Source organism: Epinephelus lanceolatus, chromosome 17 (assembly GCF_041903045.1).
Source record: "Epinephelus lanceolatus isolate andai-2023 chromosome 17, ASM4190304v1, whole genome shotgun sequence".
NCBI classification, from domain to species: domain Eukaryota; kingdom Metazoa; phylum Chordata; class Actinopteri; order Perciformes; family Serranidae; genus Epinephelus; species Epinephelus lanceolatus.
The window spans coordinates 26026456-26047300 of record NC_135750.1 but is presented as its reverse complement, the minus strand read 5'-3'; the positions used below and the strand labels follow the sequence as shown (position 1 = coordinate 26047300).

Here is a 20845-nt window from a genome sequence, read left to right as displayed (position 1 = left end):
ATGTGGCTGCTTTCTCAGTTTTCACATAACCATGTTACAGCTGGCAAATATTTCCCACCAAGACCAGCAGTTCAGAGCTGTTTTGACTGCACAAGCTGTGCTCAGCACTACGTGTGGCGGCTCCACCACACTTTCTCTTTTTCTCCTGCATGTCTTCTGAATGCACCAACATGGCAGACTGCCAGAAATGCACCTCACATTAATGTAAATTCCAGGGCTGTGCCAGTGATGGATGCATCATCAGATGTCCTAACGACACTCTTTGCTGTAAGTTAATTAGTCATGGAGGACTGTGGGATGAACACAGTGTGACCCTGAACAAGGGCTTGTCTGACTAGCCTCAGGCCCATTGGCACAGCTCTATTGTTCAATAGAGTCCTGTGTGTCGACTGGAAGAGGGGGGCTTCTCCCTACTGACTGCCTCAATTCAGCTGGAAATCAGAGCAGCATCACCTCCCCCCCTCCCACACGGCCCTAGCAACCACGCCACGCCGACAGTTGCCAGGCAACCAGACAATGCTGGAGCCACTGGCTGTGGTGTGCGTGTCAGAGAGTTTGTGTTTTGCCTGTATGCATTTAAGATCAGGAATAGTGAAACAGCAGCAGAGGAAACGTATTCCTTCCGTGCAAAACATTCAAGTAAATCCTTTTAGTAAATATTTAGCATGTCACAAATTTAACAGCTGATAAAACAACAACTCCACAGTTATGATTTCTTTAAAGACACTAATACTGTGTGGTGAAAATATAAAGAGATTATTATGGATTAGGTGAAATTAATCTTGTAGGATTTGAGCAGTGATGGCTGCATTAGTAACATGTCATTTCACTTCCAGTCTAAACGAGGTCATGTGCGTTTTAAAGGGGAATCACAGAGACTATCTTTCAGAGTGCTGCAACCCACTTGTGATTTCTGACCTTGTTTTTGTTAATGCAACCCTTACCACACTGAAACTCAGTAGTAAATAATTTAACAGTGACATCACAGCACTTAATTGTAAATGGCATTAGCTCTAGTTAAAGGGAGAGGGGAGGATGTAATAATAGTAATAGTATCTCTAATATCATAATCAGACCTTCCTATAATCACCTAAACAAACAAATGTACAAATGGGTACAATATATTACAGTGTATTTCACCAGTGTAATGTAAAAATGTGTACCTGTCTGTTTTTCTTGTTCTTTAAATTTGACTTCCCTGTATTAAGGAGGAACTATGCCCATTTTCAAAATTTGTACATGTTTTTCCTGTGGTCTTAAGACAGTCCAAAAATATTAATTAACATGACCAAATGTCTACTAAATCAAAAACCTAGAGTACTAAAACGTTGTGATGAGAACTGAAAATGTGTGGTGGCAAAGGGTATAAAGTCTGGAGCTGCTACACAGACAACGGATTGGGAGAGACGTCATAGATGACACTGAGAGCACCCAGGGGAATGTTCTGAGTATATGAGTACATTTTCAGTTTCATAACTGACAACACTGCAATAATGAAATAAAGAATAAATCTTATTTGGGAATAAAAAAGAAAACAAGCTGTCTCTGGGTCCACAAAATCAGGCTACAGACTGTATACCTGATGACATCACAAGTTTGGAACTTACGTCTCTGGTTTCTGGCTCATGTTCACAAACACTGAGTGAACTTTATATATGTTTATATTTATTTTATATTTGATATTTATATTTGATATATATTTTGATATCTATCTATCTATCTATCTAGCTTACTTCAGACAATCAAACGCTAGGCGGCGCCCTGTTTACACCAGCTCACCACTTCTCTGTTTGGTGAACTTTGACCTCGGCGCTTGTGTCTGTGGTCGGATCTCATTCGAGGAAGAATTTGCTGCTTAGAAAATGAAAGTATTCCTCCAGATGAATGGTTTGTCATGGCTGCTGGACTAGCTTAGCAGCAGCTAAACTCAACCTGTAATACGATTTGCGGACGCAGCGTGCTACACGGCTGCTGTCACATAACATGACCTGCATGTGTGACTCGGTGTAGGGATTTGTTTTGCTACATAGCTAGTTAGCTGTTGGCTAGCCAGCTAGCTAGCAAGCTCTGTCACTGCTAATAGCGCTAACTTAAAACATTGTTGCGTCCCGGCTTTAGAAGTTAGCGCATATCAGATGACCACCAACCACTTCTTTTTCCGGGACTCATGACCGTCCCTTTGTCACAATGTTTTCGCGGTTAATTTTACCAAGTAACGGAACAAGCCTCCCTGAATTACTCAGTAATAACAGTGAACTAGCTAACCTGAGTTAGCTGGGTTAAAGCTCACCGTGTCCACCGTTAACATTTAAAGCAGCGCGAGCGGTCTCGAGCAAGCTAACCGTACAACCACCAGCTAGCCGGGCTAGCTAGGAAACCGTTTTCCAGCATCAACGGTTAGCGACGGAATAACGTTACCAGCGACAATGGCTAACGTTACAGACCTGCAAACAAAATACAGCAAGCTGGCACAGGAGTACTCCAAGGTAAAACACTTTCTTTGTCCACCCATTAAATGATAATAAAGTTAGCTGTCATTGCTAAATACACAGTACTTACAAGGCTGGAGCACAGACGCTCCCAATGTGTTATTAGCATTAGCCACCAACATTGTATCACTAACGCATCAATAATCGATGACAGTTTCCATTTAAATATATTTACACATGTACTATAACGTTACAGGAATAGTGGATACCATAGTTGAAGCTGACCTCATGCCAGTGCAAGGAGATAGACTCAACTGGGAGTTTATGACACTTAGCTAAAACTAATGTGATCTAGCCGATATTATAGCCCCGCAATAAATCCTGCTGTCATTAAGGTTATATTGTTTTAGAGATGAGGTGATTTTACCACGAACTTTATGGTCATTTTGGAAGATGTAGTTGGTGGTACAGTCAAATTTCCTCAGACTGAGACGAGTGTTCTTAATAAAATAGCACAGGTAGTACAACACAATACAAACTACAGCCTCCAAAATGACCATTTTGTTGAATCAGCACAGCTCTTTGAGACAGTTTTCACGTAAACTGAGTCATCATGATCATCACACCTGTCATGATTTGAGGTAGATTAAGTCAGGTGCATCTTCATTTTAATTTTAAATTTCTTAAAGTTATTCTAGTGTCATGCATTTGGCCAGTCCCACATGGGATCATAATACTGTATCTTAATTTACAACCATTTTCCGGTAATTGCACATAGAAAACAAGTTGAGAAGGAAAATAAAAGACACATTTAGTAAACATATAAGTAACTGAATGTATACTGATATGATGATGAATAAAGAATAAAACCAGATATGTTATAGGATTGGGGTTATCATGGCATGTTTTAGATTGAATGTTGTCATTTACATGCTGCTGCATTTGACATGTTAAGTAGCTAATGATCATGCTGTGTTCAAGTGCTGTAAGCTACTTTAAAGATTAATTCATTAACAAGTGACAGTTAAGACACAGTCAAGCCTTTGAGTCTGCATTTTCTATCGTGAGCTGTTTGTGCCCTTTGTTTCTGTGTCAGCTGACAGCACGGGGAGTGTGTGCTGTTTCCTGTTTAACTCTGATCTCCCCGTTAGCCAAGCACCATATCCTGCTCAGAAAGTGCTGACTGTGTAACTGTCACACATGCTGCCCTTCTGCTTAATTAAGTATACATGTGTCAAAGACCACAAGTTATGCAGTAACGAGCTTTGGGTTTTAAACATTTTGGTGACTTGACTGTGTTATGCAGAATAGGATGAAAAAGCAGCAACCACACATAAGCATTTGAGAGAGATTTTCTGTGCAAAGGCAAATGTGAATTCACCTCACGATGCTGTGTCCATAACACATTATTCTTGTTTTGAAAACTGCCTTTCATTTCATTCCTGCCCATTGATAACATATAACCTGTATTCAACTAGGATGTCACATTGAGATCAAAACCTCTTTTACAAGTGAGATCAAGCCAAGCAGGGTCAAAGAACGTTTTGTATTGCATTTATGTCTTATGTCTTAGCATTTTCTTTTGTATGTTTTCACAGCTCCGTGCACAGAACCAGGTGCTGAAGAAGGGAGTTGTGGATGAACAGGCCAACTCTGCCTCATATAAGGTAAAGTAACACATACAACAGAAAAAAAATATTTCTGATCCACAGCTGTAATGTACAACTTCACTGTTTACTCTGTTTTTGGGATTCCAGATTTTTATCACAAACTGTTATTCTGTCTGTTTCTGAATAAGTACATCATCAGGTAGCCAGGCTAATCATCAGGCCTAATGGAGAGGTGTTGTAAAAAAAATATGATTATGTATTTGCTTAACAAATCCAGATGGTCACCTCATCTGGCCAGTACTTATTGCACTGTTGCTGTTCATTTACGTTGCAGTTGCATAACAGAGTGGTGTAAGAATGAGTCTTGAAACGGCGTAGCTGAGTTAGCATTTTAGCTCTTCTGGTTCCTTCCTTTCAGAGTCATTAAAGTGGTGTTCATGTGTGAAAATTATCTTGCTGAACAGAATGTTTAAGTATCATAAACTTCTGTTTGCTACAATGTTTACTGTATGTTCTGCAATCCAAAATCGACTGGAAAAATCTCATTACTTTTTTGTGTCGTGAGAACCAGGGTGATGCCAACCTGGCATCAGCCTACAAAAAACGTCACCCCTGCAGCACTCTGTCAGCTCTACCACATTCGCTAGAGAGTCTTTTTTCAATCAAAGCAAGTTCTGCATCAGTACATAGAGTGATGTCTTCATGATTTTGAGTTATTGATTTGCTTAATGTGCTGGTTTATAAGAAGTAATGAAGACATGTACAGCAAGTTTATGCTCAACATGTGTCTCTGTTATCCTCATCAGGATCAGCTGAAGCAGCGGGACCAGACCCTGAGGAAGCAGGAGCAGGAGATGGACAGTCTCAGCTTCAGGAATCAACAGCTGGCCAAGAGAGTGGAGCTACTGCAAGAGGAGCTAGCTGTCAGTGAAGCCAAGGGCAAAAAGGGGAAGGTGATCATAAGGGGGAATAAGGGAAAGGATACATAGCTTGGTAAAGGGAAGAGGGTGTATTCCCATAGTCATGAAATTAGTCTGGTAGCAGAAAGATCAGTTGTAAGGGTGATTATGAAATGACAGTGATAATGATTAAACAGTAATGTTTGTAGAGCCAAAAGATCATGATAAGCAGCCCCTATTTTATCTCTTCCTCCCCCAGAGTAAAGCAGACTCTCCCTCACAGCACGGCCTGGAGACACAGAGTGTTTTTGATGAAGACCTGCAGAAAAAGATAGAAGAAAATGAGCGCCTTCATATCCAAGTAAGCAGCCACAGCGTGTTAACAATTGGTCTGTCATTGTTTTGTATATAAAGTTAATGCAGTGGGGAGACCTTCCATGCGATTGCTCTGTTTTCTGCTGTGTACGCATCAGTTCTATGAAGCAGACGAGCGGCACAGGAGGCAGGAAGCTGAGCTGACGACACGACTACAGGAGCTCGAGAGAGATTCCGAGCAGCACCAGGCTGTTGTGGATGGACTCACCACTAAGTACATGGAAACAATCGAGCGGCTGCAGAGTGACAAGGCACGTTTAGAGGTGAGGATGAGCCGCAGGAGAAGAATGAAGTACATTATGTAATTTTCAGTTTTGATAAAGTGTATTAAAGTGTGTTTATTTTTCTTATCTCCTGTTAGCTGAAAGCACAGACCCTGGAGAGGGAGGCAAAAGAGTGCAGAATGCGAACAGAAGAGTGGTACGTTCTCCCTTTTATTTGGAGTTAAAGAGTAATTTAAGTCACTAATATGGTGTCAGAAACCCAGAAGGGTGATTTGCATATAGGGCGTACATTCATACCAGCATCCTTTCTTATTTTTCTATTTGATATTAACCTATGTTTTCTTGTACTGCAGTTATGATTCTCAAACCACATTAAATTGATTAACCAAGCAAAATGCATAATTGAATCCATTAAAGTCTTTTGTTTGCTCTCTTTCTGCAGTCAGCAACAGTTGAGGCGGTGCCAAGCAGAGCTGAACAGACAGGTGAAACAAAGCAGCAGTGTTATCCAGGAGAAAGTGCCCTTTAATGACACCAGTGAGTATCTGGCACCGAGCCACTCGGACAAAAACAGTCTGCTACAACGCAGACATCTATTTGAGAACATTTATGTCTGTCACTGATACCATAACACCATTCTGCCCAGGAGTAAATACTGTAATGCTACACCAAACTGTAATATTGCACGTAAGAAGGCAGGAGGCTAAACCATTTAAGCTGTGTTTGTTGAGTCAATAAAGTTCAGTGCAGGGACTGAGGATCTGCTCTGGTTTAACTGCTTTCTTTTCTATCCTGCAGAATTTAGTGACTACAACAGCCTAAATGTGCCGCCACACAATCGAAGGCACCAGGTGAGTGAGACAACAGACCAGATTTTTTTTTTGGGGTTATAGCGCCCAGGCGTTTATCATTAGTTCAATGAAAAAAACTTGTTATTTATCATTACAGGTTATTCACTGTTGTCTACACTTACAGTAATATTCCCTCATTGCAACACATTATTTTCAACATTTTCTCTTTAAAAAAAAAAAAGTATTTTTTAAACCAATAAACTTTTAAACCAATAACTTAGCAAGGAAGGAGTAAAGCCCTGTTTCCACCAATCACTTTTGGTACGGTACCTTTGGAACCAAAAGTAACCCTTCAGACATGGTACCTAGACCCTAGCGTTTCCACCGCACACAGTACGCTTAAATGTGGGCGGGGTGGTTGTCACTCACTGCTCCGTCCAACACTCACTGTATTTCCTGGCTCTTCACCAGTGACACAGATGGAAGTCTCATTTATTGTTAATTGTCTACAGAGCTACATTTTTTTTAGTTTATTATTTTTTACATGCATACACGCCGACATTTTCATATAAAACAGGCTGCAATGAGAGTCTCTCTCTTCGTGGGATGTTTAAAAATAGCGGGTTTGTGCATTTTCGTCCTTCTAAGGCAGGCGCAGGGGTTTTGTGTTGCTGTAGCCCACAGAACGACGCTTCGCTTTTTTTTCTCCGAGTGAGGATTAGAATATATGCAGTTCACATAACCCAGTCAAAATTAATGTAGATTTGTAAATGCTTGAAGATCCACTCATTATTAAAAGTGTATGTCATATAAAAACTAAAGTAATGGTCAGAGTTGTCACAGTGATTTAAGGGGTGTTGATTAATTCATGTCATCAGCTCATACATTGAATAACTTAACAAATAAACGTTCCACCTTAAAAGTTGCCGGCAGTTGGCCCACTGAATTAAATTATTTTTTATCCAACTCCAGCTGCTGTGAGAGGCAACAAAACATCCTTTCATTTTATAGCTACAGTTTACTAAGCTCTCCATGGTATGAACAGTGGTTACATGAGCCTCAAAAGGAGCCACAACTCAGCCCTGAGCAGAGTGACCGTCCACTATTGACCAGTCAACGGACTGCAGTGTTCACAGCTCCACCTTTTAGTACCAGATCTGTGTGCTAGGTACCCCAACAGAAGGGTGACCAAAAATGGGGACGGTTAGGAACGGTTCCATCGGTACCATCCACAACTTTTCACAGTGGAAACGGAAAAGAAGCATACCAACCTGAACTGTACCGTACTGCTCAGCGGAAATGGGGGTTAACAGTCCAAAACCCAAATACATTAAAATTACTATTAATTAAGATAAAGAAATATATCAAAAACACACAATGTATTAGCTGGAACTTGGCACATTTTGTTATTTTTACTAAAAAATGACTTAAATTATTAGCAATTAATAGTTATAAGTTGTTGATTTTTTTTTTTGATTGATCAGTTAATCCTCTACTGGTTTGTCAGAAATACAAACAGTATGTTACAGATGTATTGATCCAGCTGGATTTCTTCAGAGACACTGAGCGTGACCTTTCTCTGGTTTCAGCTTAAAGCCCGGGACTTGGCAGGTCAGGCCCTGAGCTTTATCCAGGACTTGGTGGCTGCGCTGTTAAACTTTCACTCCTACACAGAACAGAGAGTGCACATCTATCCTTTGGACTCTTCCATCGAGCCCATCTCCCCTCTTAACCAGAAGGTGAGGCAGCCGTACACAAGAAATACAACCTGCCTATCATATAACAGATGTACAACAATGTTAGCCATAAAAGACAGTAGCAGAGGGTTTACTCATAAAATGTATTTCTGTGTTCAGTGTGTAAACTCAAATATACGATTTCCCCCTCTATCTAGTTCTCTCAGTATCTACATGAGAATGCAGCCTATGTGCGCCCCCTGGAGGACAGCTTCCTGCAGTTACACCAAAGCATCACAGAGGACACCGTTACAATACTGGTGAGTGATGTTTTGGACTGAGACATTGTGTGGGCTTGTTCATGGTGTTCGCTTAGAACCAGCCTCTTATTGTGTGTCTTTTTTTTCTTGAATTTAAGGAGACTGTGGTCAAGCTGAAGAGCTTTGCTGATAATTTCTCCTCATACACCCACTTTCTGCAAAAGATTCTTCCCTACCAGCTGAAAAGGTCAGTGCTGTGTGTGTGTGTGTGTGTGTGTGTGTGTGTCACAGATAGAAAAATGGAGTGGAGGAGGCTGTATTGATCTTCTCTTCTCTTCTCAGCCTGGAAGAAGAGTGCGACGCACCTCTTTGTACTGCTGCCCTCAGTGTGAAAAACCAGGAGTTGCAAAGTGACATGAAGAGAGTAACTTCTGTGTTTGAGAAACTGCAGAGCTACATTACCCTTTTGGCCTTACCCAGTAAGATAACATACGCAGAAATATACAATATATGATATATGAATATATAATGTGCTATTTCTCACAGATTAGTTGATAAACTTTTTTTTTTTAAAAGAGAGAGAGTTAAAACATTGAGTGTGTGGCTTGTGTGTTTATGTGTTTTTAGCTTAAAGGGACACTTCACCTTCAAATCAAAAATACATATTTTTCCTTTCACCTTTAGTGCTATTTATCAGTCTAGGTATTTTTGTTGTGCGTTGCCCAGTGTTGGAGATACTGGCCGTAGAGATGTCTGCCTTCTTTCCAATATATTGAAACTAGATGGCACTCAGCTTGTGGTGCTCAAAGCGCAAAAAAAAAATACAGTCAAAAACGTAACAACTTCCAGAAAAAATGACGCAGTTACTCAAGATAATCCACAGACCTTGTTGTTTTCTTTCTACTAAACTACACCCACCAACCATACCATCACACAGAAGGAAAAAAGGAATCTCTTCATGAACGAGAAGTGGTCTTGAAAGTGCTAAATTTACACATAAATGGCGTCCTCCTTGGATGAGATGTAACATTAGCTAGCTCAGTGGTGCTAGGTAAGCTAGCAGTAGAGAGGGGTGTAAATTACCACAGTAAGATATTACATTGATTCTTTGGACAACAATATGATATATGCTGATATTACAAAGTCTGCTGCGATACGATTTCGATTCAATGCGATTAGAGGGCCAGTGATCAACATGAGACTATTTTATCTGCCCATTTAACACAGTCTGTTACAGAAGAAGCTGCTACTCCTCCTTTTATACTTTTGGCCATTAAATATAGAAGCAACACATAAGTAATGTCAGAAATAGTAACCGCCTAAGTGCAGTAAAGTTTACTTCAAACTGACTCCACTAGCACACATAAAACAGCACTTTGGATTAGTTAACCTCCAGGGCTGTCTGCCAGAGAGACGTTTCTGGCAGAAATATTTTAGTTTTAACCCAAGCCATCATCTGTTTCCTAAAACTTGAGGTACAGTACAGGCCAAAAGTTTGGACACACCTTCTCATTCAATGCGTTTTCTTTATTTTCATGACTATTTACATTGTAGATTCTCACTGAAGGCATCAAAACTATGAATGAACACATGTGGAGTTATGTACTTAACAAAAAAAAGTGAAATAACTGAAAACATGTTTCATATTCTAGTTTCTTCAAAATAGCCACCCTTTGCTCTGATTACTGCTTTGCACACTCTTGGCATTCTCTCCATGAGCTTCAAGAGGTAGTCACCTGAAATGGTTTTCCAACAGTCTTGAAGGAGTTCCCAGAGGTGTTTAGCACTTGTTGGCCCCTTTGCCTTCACTCTGCGGTCCAGCTCACCCCAAACCATCTCGATTGGGTTCAGGTCCGGTGACTGTGGAGGCCAGGTCATCTGCTGCAGCACTCCATCACTCTCCTTCTTGGTCAAATAGCCCTTACACAGCCTGGAGGTGTGTTTGGGGTCATTGTCCTGTTGAAAAATAAATGATCGTCCAACTAAACGCAAACCGGATGGGATGGCATGTCGCTGCAGGATGCTGTGGTAGCCATGCTGGTTCAGTGTGCCTTCAATTTTGAATAAATCCCCAACAGTGTCACCAGCAAAACACCCCCACACCATCACACCTCCACCTCCATGCTTCACAGTGGGAACCAGGCATGTGGAATCCATCCGTTCACCTTTTCTGCGTCTCACAAAGACACGGCGGTTGGAACCAAAGATCTCAAATTTGGACTCATCAGACCAAAGCACAGATTTCCACTGGTCTAATGTCCATTCCTTGTGTTTCTTGGCCCAAACAAATCTCTTCTGCTTGTTGCCTCTCCTTAGCAGTGGTTTCCTAGCAGCTATTTGACCATGAAGGCCTGATTCGCGCAGTCTCCTCTTAACAGTTGTTCTAGAGATGGGTGTGCTGCTAGAACTCTGTGTGGCATTCATCTGGTCTCTGATCTGAGCTGCTGTTAACTTGCAATTTCTGAGGCTGGTGACTCATGTCCTCATGTGTGCCAGTTTCATTGTAGTGCTTGATGGTTTTTGCGACTCCACTTGGGGACACATTTAAAGTTTTTGCAATTTTCCGGACTGACTGACCTTCATTTCTTAAAGTAATGATGGCCACTCGTTTTTCTTTAGTTAGTTGATTGGTTCTTGCCATAATATGAATTTTAACAGTTGTCCAATAGGGCTGTCGGCTGTGTATTAACCTGACTTCTGCACAACACAACTGATGGTCCCAACCCCATTGATAAAGCAAGAAATTCCACTAATTAACCCTGATAAGGCACACCTGTGAAGTGGAAACCATTTCAGGTGACTACCTCTCGAAGCTCATCGAGAGAATGCCAAGAGTGTGCAAAGCAGTAATCAGAGCAAAGGGTGGCTATTTTGAAGAAACTAGAATATAAAACATGTTTTCAGTTATTTCACCTTTTTTTGTTAAGTACATAACTCCACATTTGTTCATTCATAGTTTTGATGCCTTCAGTGAGAATCTACAATGTAAATAGTCATGAAAATAAAGAAAACGCATTGAATGAGAAGGTGTGTCCAAACTTTTGGCCTGTACTGTATATCTGGCTTAAAGCCCTGAAGGCAGACTTCTCAGAACAGCCATCAAACATGGACTAACAACAACATCGTTTAACAAAAGTATCAATTTCAGCTCAGTAACAACTGTCAAGGTTCATGGACAGAACAATTGTTTTTGCTGGTGACCCATTATTTTCTTTTGCATAAATTAGCCTAGAGGCTAGCAGACTTTTTGTCCTCTGCACGTAGTTTAACAAATTACATGTAACTTTATTGTTTTTATATTCACCGTTGGTTTAAGTCAGCGCATCTCTCAACAGAACAGCTTGGTTGAATTTCAGTCTGCATGCAGATTTTTTGAGCCGAACATTATTTAAACAGAGCAGCTAATGTGGCTGTAGTGAGAAGTTGGCACAGTGAGATGTCTGTCCAGGCATTGTTTACTTATGGCATGCGCTCTGTCTGTTGAAAATATTTCCACACTGCTGATTTATTCCTGAGTAAATAACGTTATCCTCATAGTCTCTCTCTGGGCTGCTTGCTGTCTGCCTGTTGCTGTCTGACAGTGACACAGACTTTTAAATTAAAATGTATCCTAAAGCCGACGATCAGTATCGACGTTTACTCTTGGCATTGATGACATTGGATCGTTGATCATTTAATGGATATATCAATCCAGTGCGATGGATCGTTACACCCTTAGCAGTAGATACATGCTTCCTTCTGTGCTGTGATACAGTACAGTTGGCAGGTGTGCTTTGGTAGAAAGGAAATAGTTCCGACATGAAACCGCTAACAAAGAGGTCTGTGGATTATCTTGAGTACCAGGTCATCATTTCTGGAAAGAGATATTGCCGTTAAGTTTCTTTAATATATTGTTTTCTGTGCTTTGAGCACCACAAGACGAGTGCCATCCAGTCCCATTATATTCTATAGAAGGCAGACATCTTTACGGGCGATAACTCCAACACTCGGCAACCCAACTCACACCAAAACAATCAAAAATATTTTTGATTGTGGGGTGAACTGTCCCTTTAAAATGTCAGGTTAGGCCCTGAGCTTTTTTTCTGGATCTGGTGAACGTTTGATATCTTTTTGCCTAAAACTTCTGTCATCATCCCAGCTAATATGTAATTAGAAAAAATACTTCACAAATGAATGTGAATGATCATATTTTCTTTGAAGTACTTGATTATATGGAAAGAACGAGCGCTGCATGTGAAGTGATATGATGTGCTTGTATTACAAACGTGTGCAATGTGTCTCAGGTGTTCGGCAGGATGCCATGCCACAGAGCAGCACCTCAGCTGTCTTCACCCAGCTGGCTGCCTGCCTACATAGTCTTCACGATGCCATTAAAGGTGAGCAGCACCGTGAGCCACTTATTATCCGCAGCCATTCACAGCCAATGTGACACAGCACAACGATTCCCTCACGTAACCGCCTAGCTGCTGATGCCATTCATAAAAGTTAGAATAATTTTCTGTTTTCATGACAATACCCACCAGCCCAGCTTTTGAGGAGTAAATAAGCAGAGGCTTTAGTGTAGCTTCTATCACACTGCGGTGCCAAATGAAAGTGTAATTTAGTGCTCTCTGGCAGAGAAGAGTCACTTATGTGTACAGCTGACACACTTAGCTGAGTGTGTTTGTGTAATTTGTAGCTTTGTCTTGGTTCTTGTGGGGACAGTGATTATGTGCAAATATACACTAAAGGCGTGTAGTTTCACAGTATCTACAATATGTAACACATCATTTACGTACCAAACAGTAAGGGAGCGTCACAAAAAAGCCGCCTGTGATCTCAAAAGATGATAAAAATGTAGTTGTTGAAGCAGAAGATGGGACTCAAAGCCAATAGATGCCACAAATGCCTCTCCTGCTGCTCTCTTTCTTCCCTGTATGTCCAGAGATGTCAAAGCACTACAACCAGAAAGCCGGATTAGAGAAGGAGCTCCCCACTGTCACACAGAAGCTCTCTACCACCACAGAGTGTCTGCTGGGATCTTTGGGTTCTCTGACCAGCAGCACCGGCAAGGTACAGCCAACAGGGGGCAGGCAGCAGCCAGGCTAATATCCTTTATAGCACATCTTCAAACAGAGAGTGTTATGTGTGAGCTGTAATACACAAAAGCTCAGTTGTAAGTAGCAGTGAGATTTCACCGCAACTGGATCACTTTGGTAATTTTGCCACCACAGAACGACAGGACTCAGGTGGGCAGCGGTCAAACGTGCAAAGGTACTGTCCAGCTCACAGTTTGTACAGCTGCTCCCCAGTCAGAGCAAAGGGATAAATGATTTCTCTTTGTGAGTCAAATGAAGCGTTGGCTGAGATGTGTCTGCTGATGGGAGGCACAGTCCGGTGGGTTGCAGCGTTGAATAACACGCTGGCACGGGATGTGTGGAGCGAGCTGTGCTTTCAGAGTGATCATCTCTGCAGGCAAAAGCTTAATTGCTCAGACATTTATCATCCTGGACACTTGGTGGTGTAATCATCTCTCTGCTGTAAACACACTGGTTAATTTGAGGCTAAACAGAATGCTGAGTATCTGCGTTGAGATATGTAGGCACTAATTAACGTTGCTTTAGCGAAGGAGGCTGCAAAGATCTCTTTCGTTTTCATGATATGAGACATCATGTTACTGTTTTGTTGCAGATTGCCACTTTCTTCAGCAACAACTTGGACTTCTTCACATCATCGGGCTACAGTCCAAGAGGCAGCACAGCAGCCCTCAACCCCTTGCAAGCAGAGAGTATGCTGGCCAACAAAAAGAAAGCAGCTGCCTATTTCAGTGCAATCAAAAAGGTTCGTATAGGCCCAGATCTGCTGGCTATTACAAGGTCCTGGCTGGTGACCGAGCATGTACAGTTAAAGCTCCCAGACTATTGAAGTTTGGGCCCATTGAGATTACAAAGACTACATCTGCAATGTCTTTTAAATTGCTTTTGTAAATATTTCATGTTTCATCGAGTTTTATCTGTTCGCTTTTGTCAGTTTATGTTTTACTTTTATCAGTATTTTATTGCCCCTGTATTTTATGACTTGCTTTGCTTTTATTCTTTGTTTTTTCTTTTCTGTGGAAAAGATTTTAAGTACAGTATAAAACAGAAATAAAATAGTATATAAATAAAATGAAATAGTATACAAATTAAATTAAATGGACATTTTCCCACTGTTGTTTCTTCACTCAGGCCAGACCGCAGTCTGTTCCATACAGAGAAGCCCTGTCAAACCGTCGTATACTCACCAGCTCCACCGAGAGCAGAGAAGGGCTCACTCAGCAGGTATGACACAAAACTCTTCCTTTAAACCGTTTCCGTTGGTTTAGAATCGACTGAAGATTTTGCTCATCATTTCCCAAAAAGGCACTCTGTGTAATGTGGACAGTGTGAGCATGTATAAGTCAGTGTGCCAGCCAGGTCTTGCTGCCCTAAAGGCAGTGGTGTAATAACATTAAGATAAAGTAAAAATGGTTCCACATGCAATTATTTTTGTATATTTCAGTCGTTCATGAGAAGATAGCTGGTCATAAAAGTAAAGAAAGTCTTTAACAAGTGCAGGATTCTGTCTCATAATAATACAGTTATGTAATATTTCAGAGGAGTTGCTCTGTAGGGACAGGGTGTGAGGAATTGAGAAGCTTGGCCAGCGAGTGCCTGCATGTTCTGTCCTGAGCAAGTTCAAAGGGTTTTCTCTTTGTAAATGTGTCTCCATCTACATGCTTCAATGTGTCATTTCAGCATTCAAGTTAATTGTGAAGTACATAGTCACAAAATTATTGTATAAAGATAGAGCTTTTTGTGATTTTGCCATTTAAGCCTCTAGCATTTGGAAGACTTGGAGGCTAAAGGACCTTAGGACCTTTAAAGACTAAGGCATTGGGGCAAATCACTGATATTAGATAATACAAAGATACAGATAAACTCGACCAAACATGACCTCATCTTTCACAAATTTTATTTTATTTTGATCAGATCAAAAATGTTAAGCCCCTACTCAGATTGTACAATTACAAACTGCTTTGTTTTATAGTTTCCTCATTTCCTCCTAAATACTGCTGCCCCTCCACTTCTCCCAACCTTCGCTCAGCCCTCTTCCCACAAGCTCACTGTCCAACCCTCTCCTCTCCCTGTTGGCCTTCCACAGGTGCAGCAGAGCCAGGAGAAGATCGCTCGGTTGGAGCAGGAGAAGGAGCACTGGCTCCTGGAAGCCCAGCTGGGGAAGGTGCGGTTGGAAAAGGAGAACCAGCGCATTGCGGAGCTGGAAGCGCAGCTCGCGGCAACTCTAGGGGGAAGTCCAAACTCGCAGCCAGCTGCAGCCAGCACGCTCGCACAGAGCCATGAGGATGCAGAGAAGGAGCAGAAGGCTGTGGGAAAAGAGACTACGCTGTGCACCAGCCTGGTACAGTCACTCCATTGGCTGCTGTACTTGTTAGTTTTTGCTTGCAGAGGGTATTTTCTGCTCATGGCACTGGTGTCTGATTTGCTTCAACAAAGGGAGTATTATCGTTCTTTTCTTGTAGCTCCCACGCTAAGCAAGTTTTTGCTTAATAAAAGTCAGACTTCCCGATGTGCTGATGCGGTACAATAGAAGAATACTGTTGTTTATGCATGTGAGTGCAGAGTTCACAGTGCAGTCACAGTCCAGGGCAGTTTGACTCACTAGTCTGTTCTGCTTGTGTATTAGCTTTTGTTGTTATTATCTCTTGCATGCTAGTCTGTCCTAACAGTGTTGGAGGCCTGTTTGTGTTTGAAGTGGGTTTCCTGTTTTGAAGTTCCTGACTTGTTTCTCTTTTGTGTCTTGTCACCAGGTTGGCATGTTGTGCACAACACCAACAGTTGAGCATGTGAGTTGTCAAACACTCAACTAATTAACATACTAAATAAAGAGCTCCTAAATAAAAAAAGAAAATAAATGTAAAGATCATAATGCTTTCCAGAGGGAAAAGAAATCTTATCTAGCTGGATGTTGTGTCTGCGTTTGCAGGTGGGAGACGAGGAGTCCAGGGAGCAGCTGATAAAGACTCACTACATGGCCAGAGTGGGAGAGCTCACCACCCAGCTCCAGATTTCAGACAGCAAAGCTGTGCACTTTCACTCTGAGGTGAAGCCCTAACTAAGCTGCTTGTTATTGCAAAGAACTGACCTTTTCATCGCACGCGGCCTCTCTAACATCGCATGTCATCCGGGAAGAGATACGGAAACTTTTACAACCTCCACTAAAACGTCCAAAAACATTTAGTGCAGAACAGTCACTTGCCCTGTCCCCTCATGCGTGCTATTTTTGTCTGCTTCTTAAATTTGCTTGAGAACAGAGAGTGTAGAAGCTGAACTAGAAGTTAACCTTGTTTCTCTGTTCTTTCCTCTTTGTACTTTGGAAATGGTTTCTGAGCTCCATTATTACTAAGAGTTTCCTTTCTTTTTTTTTTACTGAGAAACTGACACCTTATATTTTTAGTATTACATTGAGGCTTGATCTGAATGTGGATACTTCTCTATGTGACATCCAGTCGCCTTGTGACTAACTGGCGTGTCAGTCATCCACGTTTTGTATCGTAGCAACAAGAATGCACCTGATCTCGAGTCGCTGTCTCTGGTATTAAACTGTCAGTTTTTCCAAATTGTGCATTTAGCTTTGACGCTGTCCTCAAATATACCCATTACTCAAAGGAATATCTACCTTTATTGCAGCTTTTGAAAAAGATCTGTAAAATGTGCATGTCATGTGTTAAACCTATCAGGGGACAGCAGTTGTTTACTTTCTTTTTCTTTTTTCCTCTGTCTTTCTAGTGTCGGGCTTTGGCCAAGAGATTAGCCATTGCAGAGAAATCACGGGAGACTCTGAGCGAGGAGGTCAAACTGGCTAATCAGAACATCACACGCTTGCAGGTAAAATGTAGTCTCATTATCAGAGAGCTTCCTGTCTGAGTATGGACACTGGCCTCCTCCCAACTCACAAAACATTCTCACTGACTTTGTTTATGTGCAGAAAATATTCAGGTTTTTTTCCCCCTTACTGTGAAAAAGACAATATTCCTACTGAGCTGTTTACATGGATAATGAAAATGAATATTCCACTAACGTTCCTGTCTACATGCAGCCATTCATACTAAGATTAACGTGCCATAATATGATGTGTATGACATCAAAATGTAGAAAAGTGCAAGGTCATCAGAATAGCATTTTTTCAAAGCTTTCCATCGGTGGCAGACTTGTTTGACCGTGCAAGTACAGCCTCCCTCTTTCATTTCTTTAACCACCTTCCTGAAAAGGCCAGCATTGCAATATTTGCACCTATCCAAAAACCTGTTAATACCCAACTCTTTCATAATGTGTAAAGCTTGCTGTGTTTCTCCATTCGATCCGGAAATGTGGGCTTTTCTTTTGGGCATGCATCTCCATTGCGGCCTTGCAAACTGTTGGGTTGTGTAAAGTGCATCCATGACAACACTCAGAGCTGATGGTAAACAGGCAAGAAGCTGTGTGTTGCAAACTGCGGTAAAAGCCTTAATTGAGATGCATATTCCAAATTCCCAAAGAATGATCCTAAAACCTGAATGACATCAGCATATCCCACATGTCTTAACTGGAAAATGCTACACTCAGAAAGAGGCCCGATTTGGAATATCCAAATTGAATATGCTGTTTACGTGAGCAGTATCAAATTCAGTGCATGTATCACTGTAACTGTGATGTCTGGTACAGGATGAGCTGACCACAACAAAGAGGAGCTATGAAGACCAGCTCAGCATGATGAGCGACCACCTGTGCAGTATGAATGAGACTTTGAGCAAGCAGAGAGAGGAAATCGACACGCTCAAACTGGGCAGCAAGGTACAACGCCTTCTTTTGTGTCTGCTTTTCATCTTTGTTAAATCAAGCTCTTTTCAAAATAGTCGCCTTTCAAAATGTAGCTCCGCTCTCAGGTTTTGTTTTCAGCTGTCACACGATGTCACTCTCCATGTAAGTAAATCTAAAAGCTCCATCATCAAAGAGGGGTGATAAAAATCGAGCGGCTTCAGGGAGTGTGAAGGATCATTTCAGGTTTGGCGGTGAAATGTGACATTGTAAAGTTTCTGTCAGTTATGAGGTTGAACTGGGAGGTCATCGACGGTGTTGTGGTTGCTGCCGGGCCTGATGGGAAAAGCACCTGCTGGAACCATCTGAAGAAGTCGTTAAGTTAAAGCCGCAGAAATGGGGAGGCCCGTTTTTTTAAGCGTGCATGTTCCTGCTTGTGTGCACACAGATGACTGCGTGTTGGGAAGGTGCAGGACAGAACATGTTTGTGGGTTAGAGGTGGTGATTTTCTCTTGAAGGCCCGAGACTAGCCTCAGCATGTTTTTAGATTTTGAAACAGAATGCAAAACAAAACTGAGCTACTTAAACTTGCGGCACTTGAATGCAACACAGTGTTTAAAAATGATGTAGCAATCCCGGAAATTACTCGATTTAATTTTTTGCAGAACTGAGCTTGTATTTTCTGTTTCCTTTAGGGAAATGCCAAAAAGAACAAAGGTCGCTAGAGCTGCCATCTGAACTCTGGCTCCATTGCGGCATCTCAAAGGATCTGGTCCGTGGAGCCTCCCAGCAACATCCTGGTACCAACACCACCACTGTCACCAAACCACAGGACGGCTACATGAGCGTCAGATTCCTCCACTGTCAGGCAGTGAACTTGTGTGGAGGCTTGAACATGTTTGACTGAGGAAGCTTCTTTTTTCCGTTTTCCTTGTCACAGCACCAGTTACAACATGATTTGCTGAAAATGCTTTCTGAAACAGTCCCGGAAGCTGCTGCTTGACCTTTTGTCCAAAAGCAGGGTGGGAGAGAAACAGCTTTTTCCCCCAAAAGAGACAGAAGAAGATAAACAGCAGGAACAGTTAAAGTTGGTAATGCTCAGACTTGAAGACCAAACCCTGTTGATCAGTGTGTGTACTTTTCCTGCTTTTAAACGTACATGTGAGAGAAAATGAAATTCGTACTCCTTATCTGTGGGAGCAGGCAAACAGAGTAAATGTTGGTGTGGCTGTTTAGTGTGCAGAGTGTTGTCTCATAGTGTGACTGTGGCACCAGGCTTTACAACATGTGAATGTTGTTTTACACTTAGATTGTTTTCTTTTAGATCAAATTTGAGATTACATGTGCAAGTGGCTCCCAGAGCCTGTATGTCTACCCCATATGACACAAGCATACATCAAAAGCTTCTGTAAAAAGAGCTTTAAAACCTGACTGAAAAACTAACAAACACTTGAATTCATTCCTCATTTTGGAAAGTTTTCAGTCCTCCGGGAGTGGGAAAAAGACGAGAAGAAATGTCTGCCTTGAAGCACTGATTAACTGCGTTTACCGAGACAAAAGGGTAGGATGGACAAGTTAGAGCTCGTAAAATGGTGTCAGTCTGTCTCTGTGAAGTTACTTTGTAACATTAGTCTTTTTATCACCAAAGTAAGTGTGGATGTGCACTTAGAAGCCTGGTGTGGCACAATAGTCTCTAAATTCATATTGTAATATGTATGGACAAAAAGGGTTAATGTGAATATACACTCATTTCAAATCATGATATAATTGTACTGTATAATTTCTAAAAAAAAAAAATCTAAATATATATATATATACACAAAGGCATTTATTCAGAGGTTACAAATTTTTATTTTCCACTAAATTTGGAAAATCTTTAGTTAGTTTTATGTGTGTCTCCAGTGAGGTCCAGTAAGGAGAGATTACGGGGAAGTGTCAGAGGGAGGTTGTCCCGTACTGTAACTGGTGCTTAGACAACTTGATTCATGAGTCATGGCAGTGTGCAGTTAAAGTTTACAGTAAACTAGAGCTTCTTTGGCTTGTAGTGACATGAGGAAAATGAAGGAAGAGGCCCAGCAGTGGTTATGAGCAGTTCGTCTAAACCTCTTTGTTTGTCAGTCTACACCTGCCAGCAAACCTTTGGTCACGAAGATTTGCCAACGCCCCCCCCCCTTGGACTGATAAAAAATAATACTTGTACTCTCACAATGTAACCTGTTCAAAAGCACATTTAAATATGTGAAGCAAAATAAAAAAAGCTTGTTGAACATATAAATGCCTCATGTACTTAGAGTTGCCTGGTTATTAATAATGATCCTGTCTGACCTAACTTTTCGTGCTGTGTTTCTGGGATTTGGAGGAAACTAAATTGCCTATAATTTGAAACAAAAAACCAGTCAGTAACACACCCTAACCACTGGGAAATGAGGCAGCACCACTGAACTGGACATATGAGAACTGGAAGATTACTGTTTGATGTCGTCACTTTGTTTTGGAAGGAAAAACATATTGTGTCATTTTAGTTGGATTCATGATGCTTTCATGTACTCTTGGAACACAGGGGTCAAAGTAGTAAAAAACACCACTTATTTGTGCATTCAAAAGGTTTCGACCAGTACTAAAAAAACAATAACATGGTGGTTTTCATCTTTGTAATTCAAGAAGCACAGTGGCTGCGGAATAAATATACATATAAAAGAGACATTCAGTGGTGGAAAAGTGGGCTGCAAAAATATCCTGCTTGAAATGGTGAATTGTTATGAACTTCTC

At 41.3% G+C, this 20845-nt stretch overlaps 1 protein-coding gene across 2 annotated transcripts; it reads left to right on the top strand.

The window, feature by feature from the left end:
• The first annotated feature begins 1800 nt into the window (after positions 1–1800).
• ppp1r21 (protein phosphatase 1, regulatory subunit 21) lies at positions 1801–20351 on the top strand. 2 transcript variants are annotated; one of them, XM_033613789.2, is made up of 22 exons: positions 1801–2486; positions 4028–4096; positions 4846–4962; positions 5198–5299; positions 5412–5576; positions 5675–5733; positions 5980–6074; positions 6336–6388; positions 7918–8067; positions 8223–8324; positions 8423–8511; positions 8607–8743; positions 12548–12640; positions 13189–13316; positions 13935–14084; positions 14471–14563; positions 15426–15680; positions 16090–16125; positions 16266–16382; positions 17069–17167; positions 17984–18112; positions 18772–20351. In XM_033613789.2, the coding sequence occupies exons 1-22, from the start codon at positions 2427–2429 to the stop codon at positions 18799–18801; spliced, it is 2328 nt and encodes a 775-aa protein (XP_033469680.2). In that variant the 5' UTR covers positions 1801–2426; the 3' UTR covers positions 18802–20351. The 2 variants fall into 2 exon arrangements, with proteins under 2 accessions (XP_033469680.2, XP_033469679.2); XM_033613788.2 differs by having other exon boundaries at positions 1802–2486; positions 4846–4992.
• Positions 20352–20845: the final 494 nt, after the last annotated feature.

Bases quoted from the DNA above. Each gene is read 5' to 3' on its own strand.
- ppp1r21 (XM_033613788.2), top strand. From the start codon at position 2,427: ATGGCTAACGTTACAGACCTGCAAACAAAATACAGCAAGCTGGCACAG. The intron at 6,389-7,917 runs GTGAGTGAGACA...CTCTGGTTTCAG, and splicing joins CACACAATCGAAGGCACCAG to CTTAAAGCCCGGGACTTGGC. The intron at 15,681-16,089 runs GTACAGTCACTC...TCTTGTCACCAG, and splicing joins CTACGCTGTGCACCAGCCTG to GTTGGCATGTTGTGCACAAC.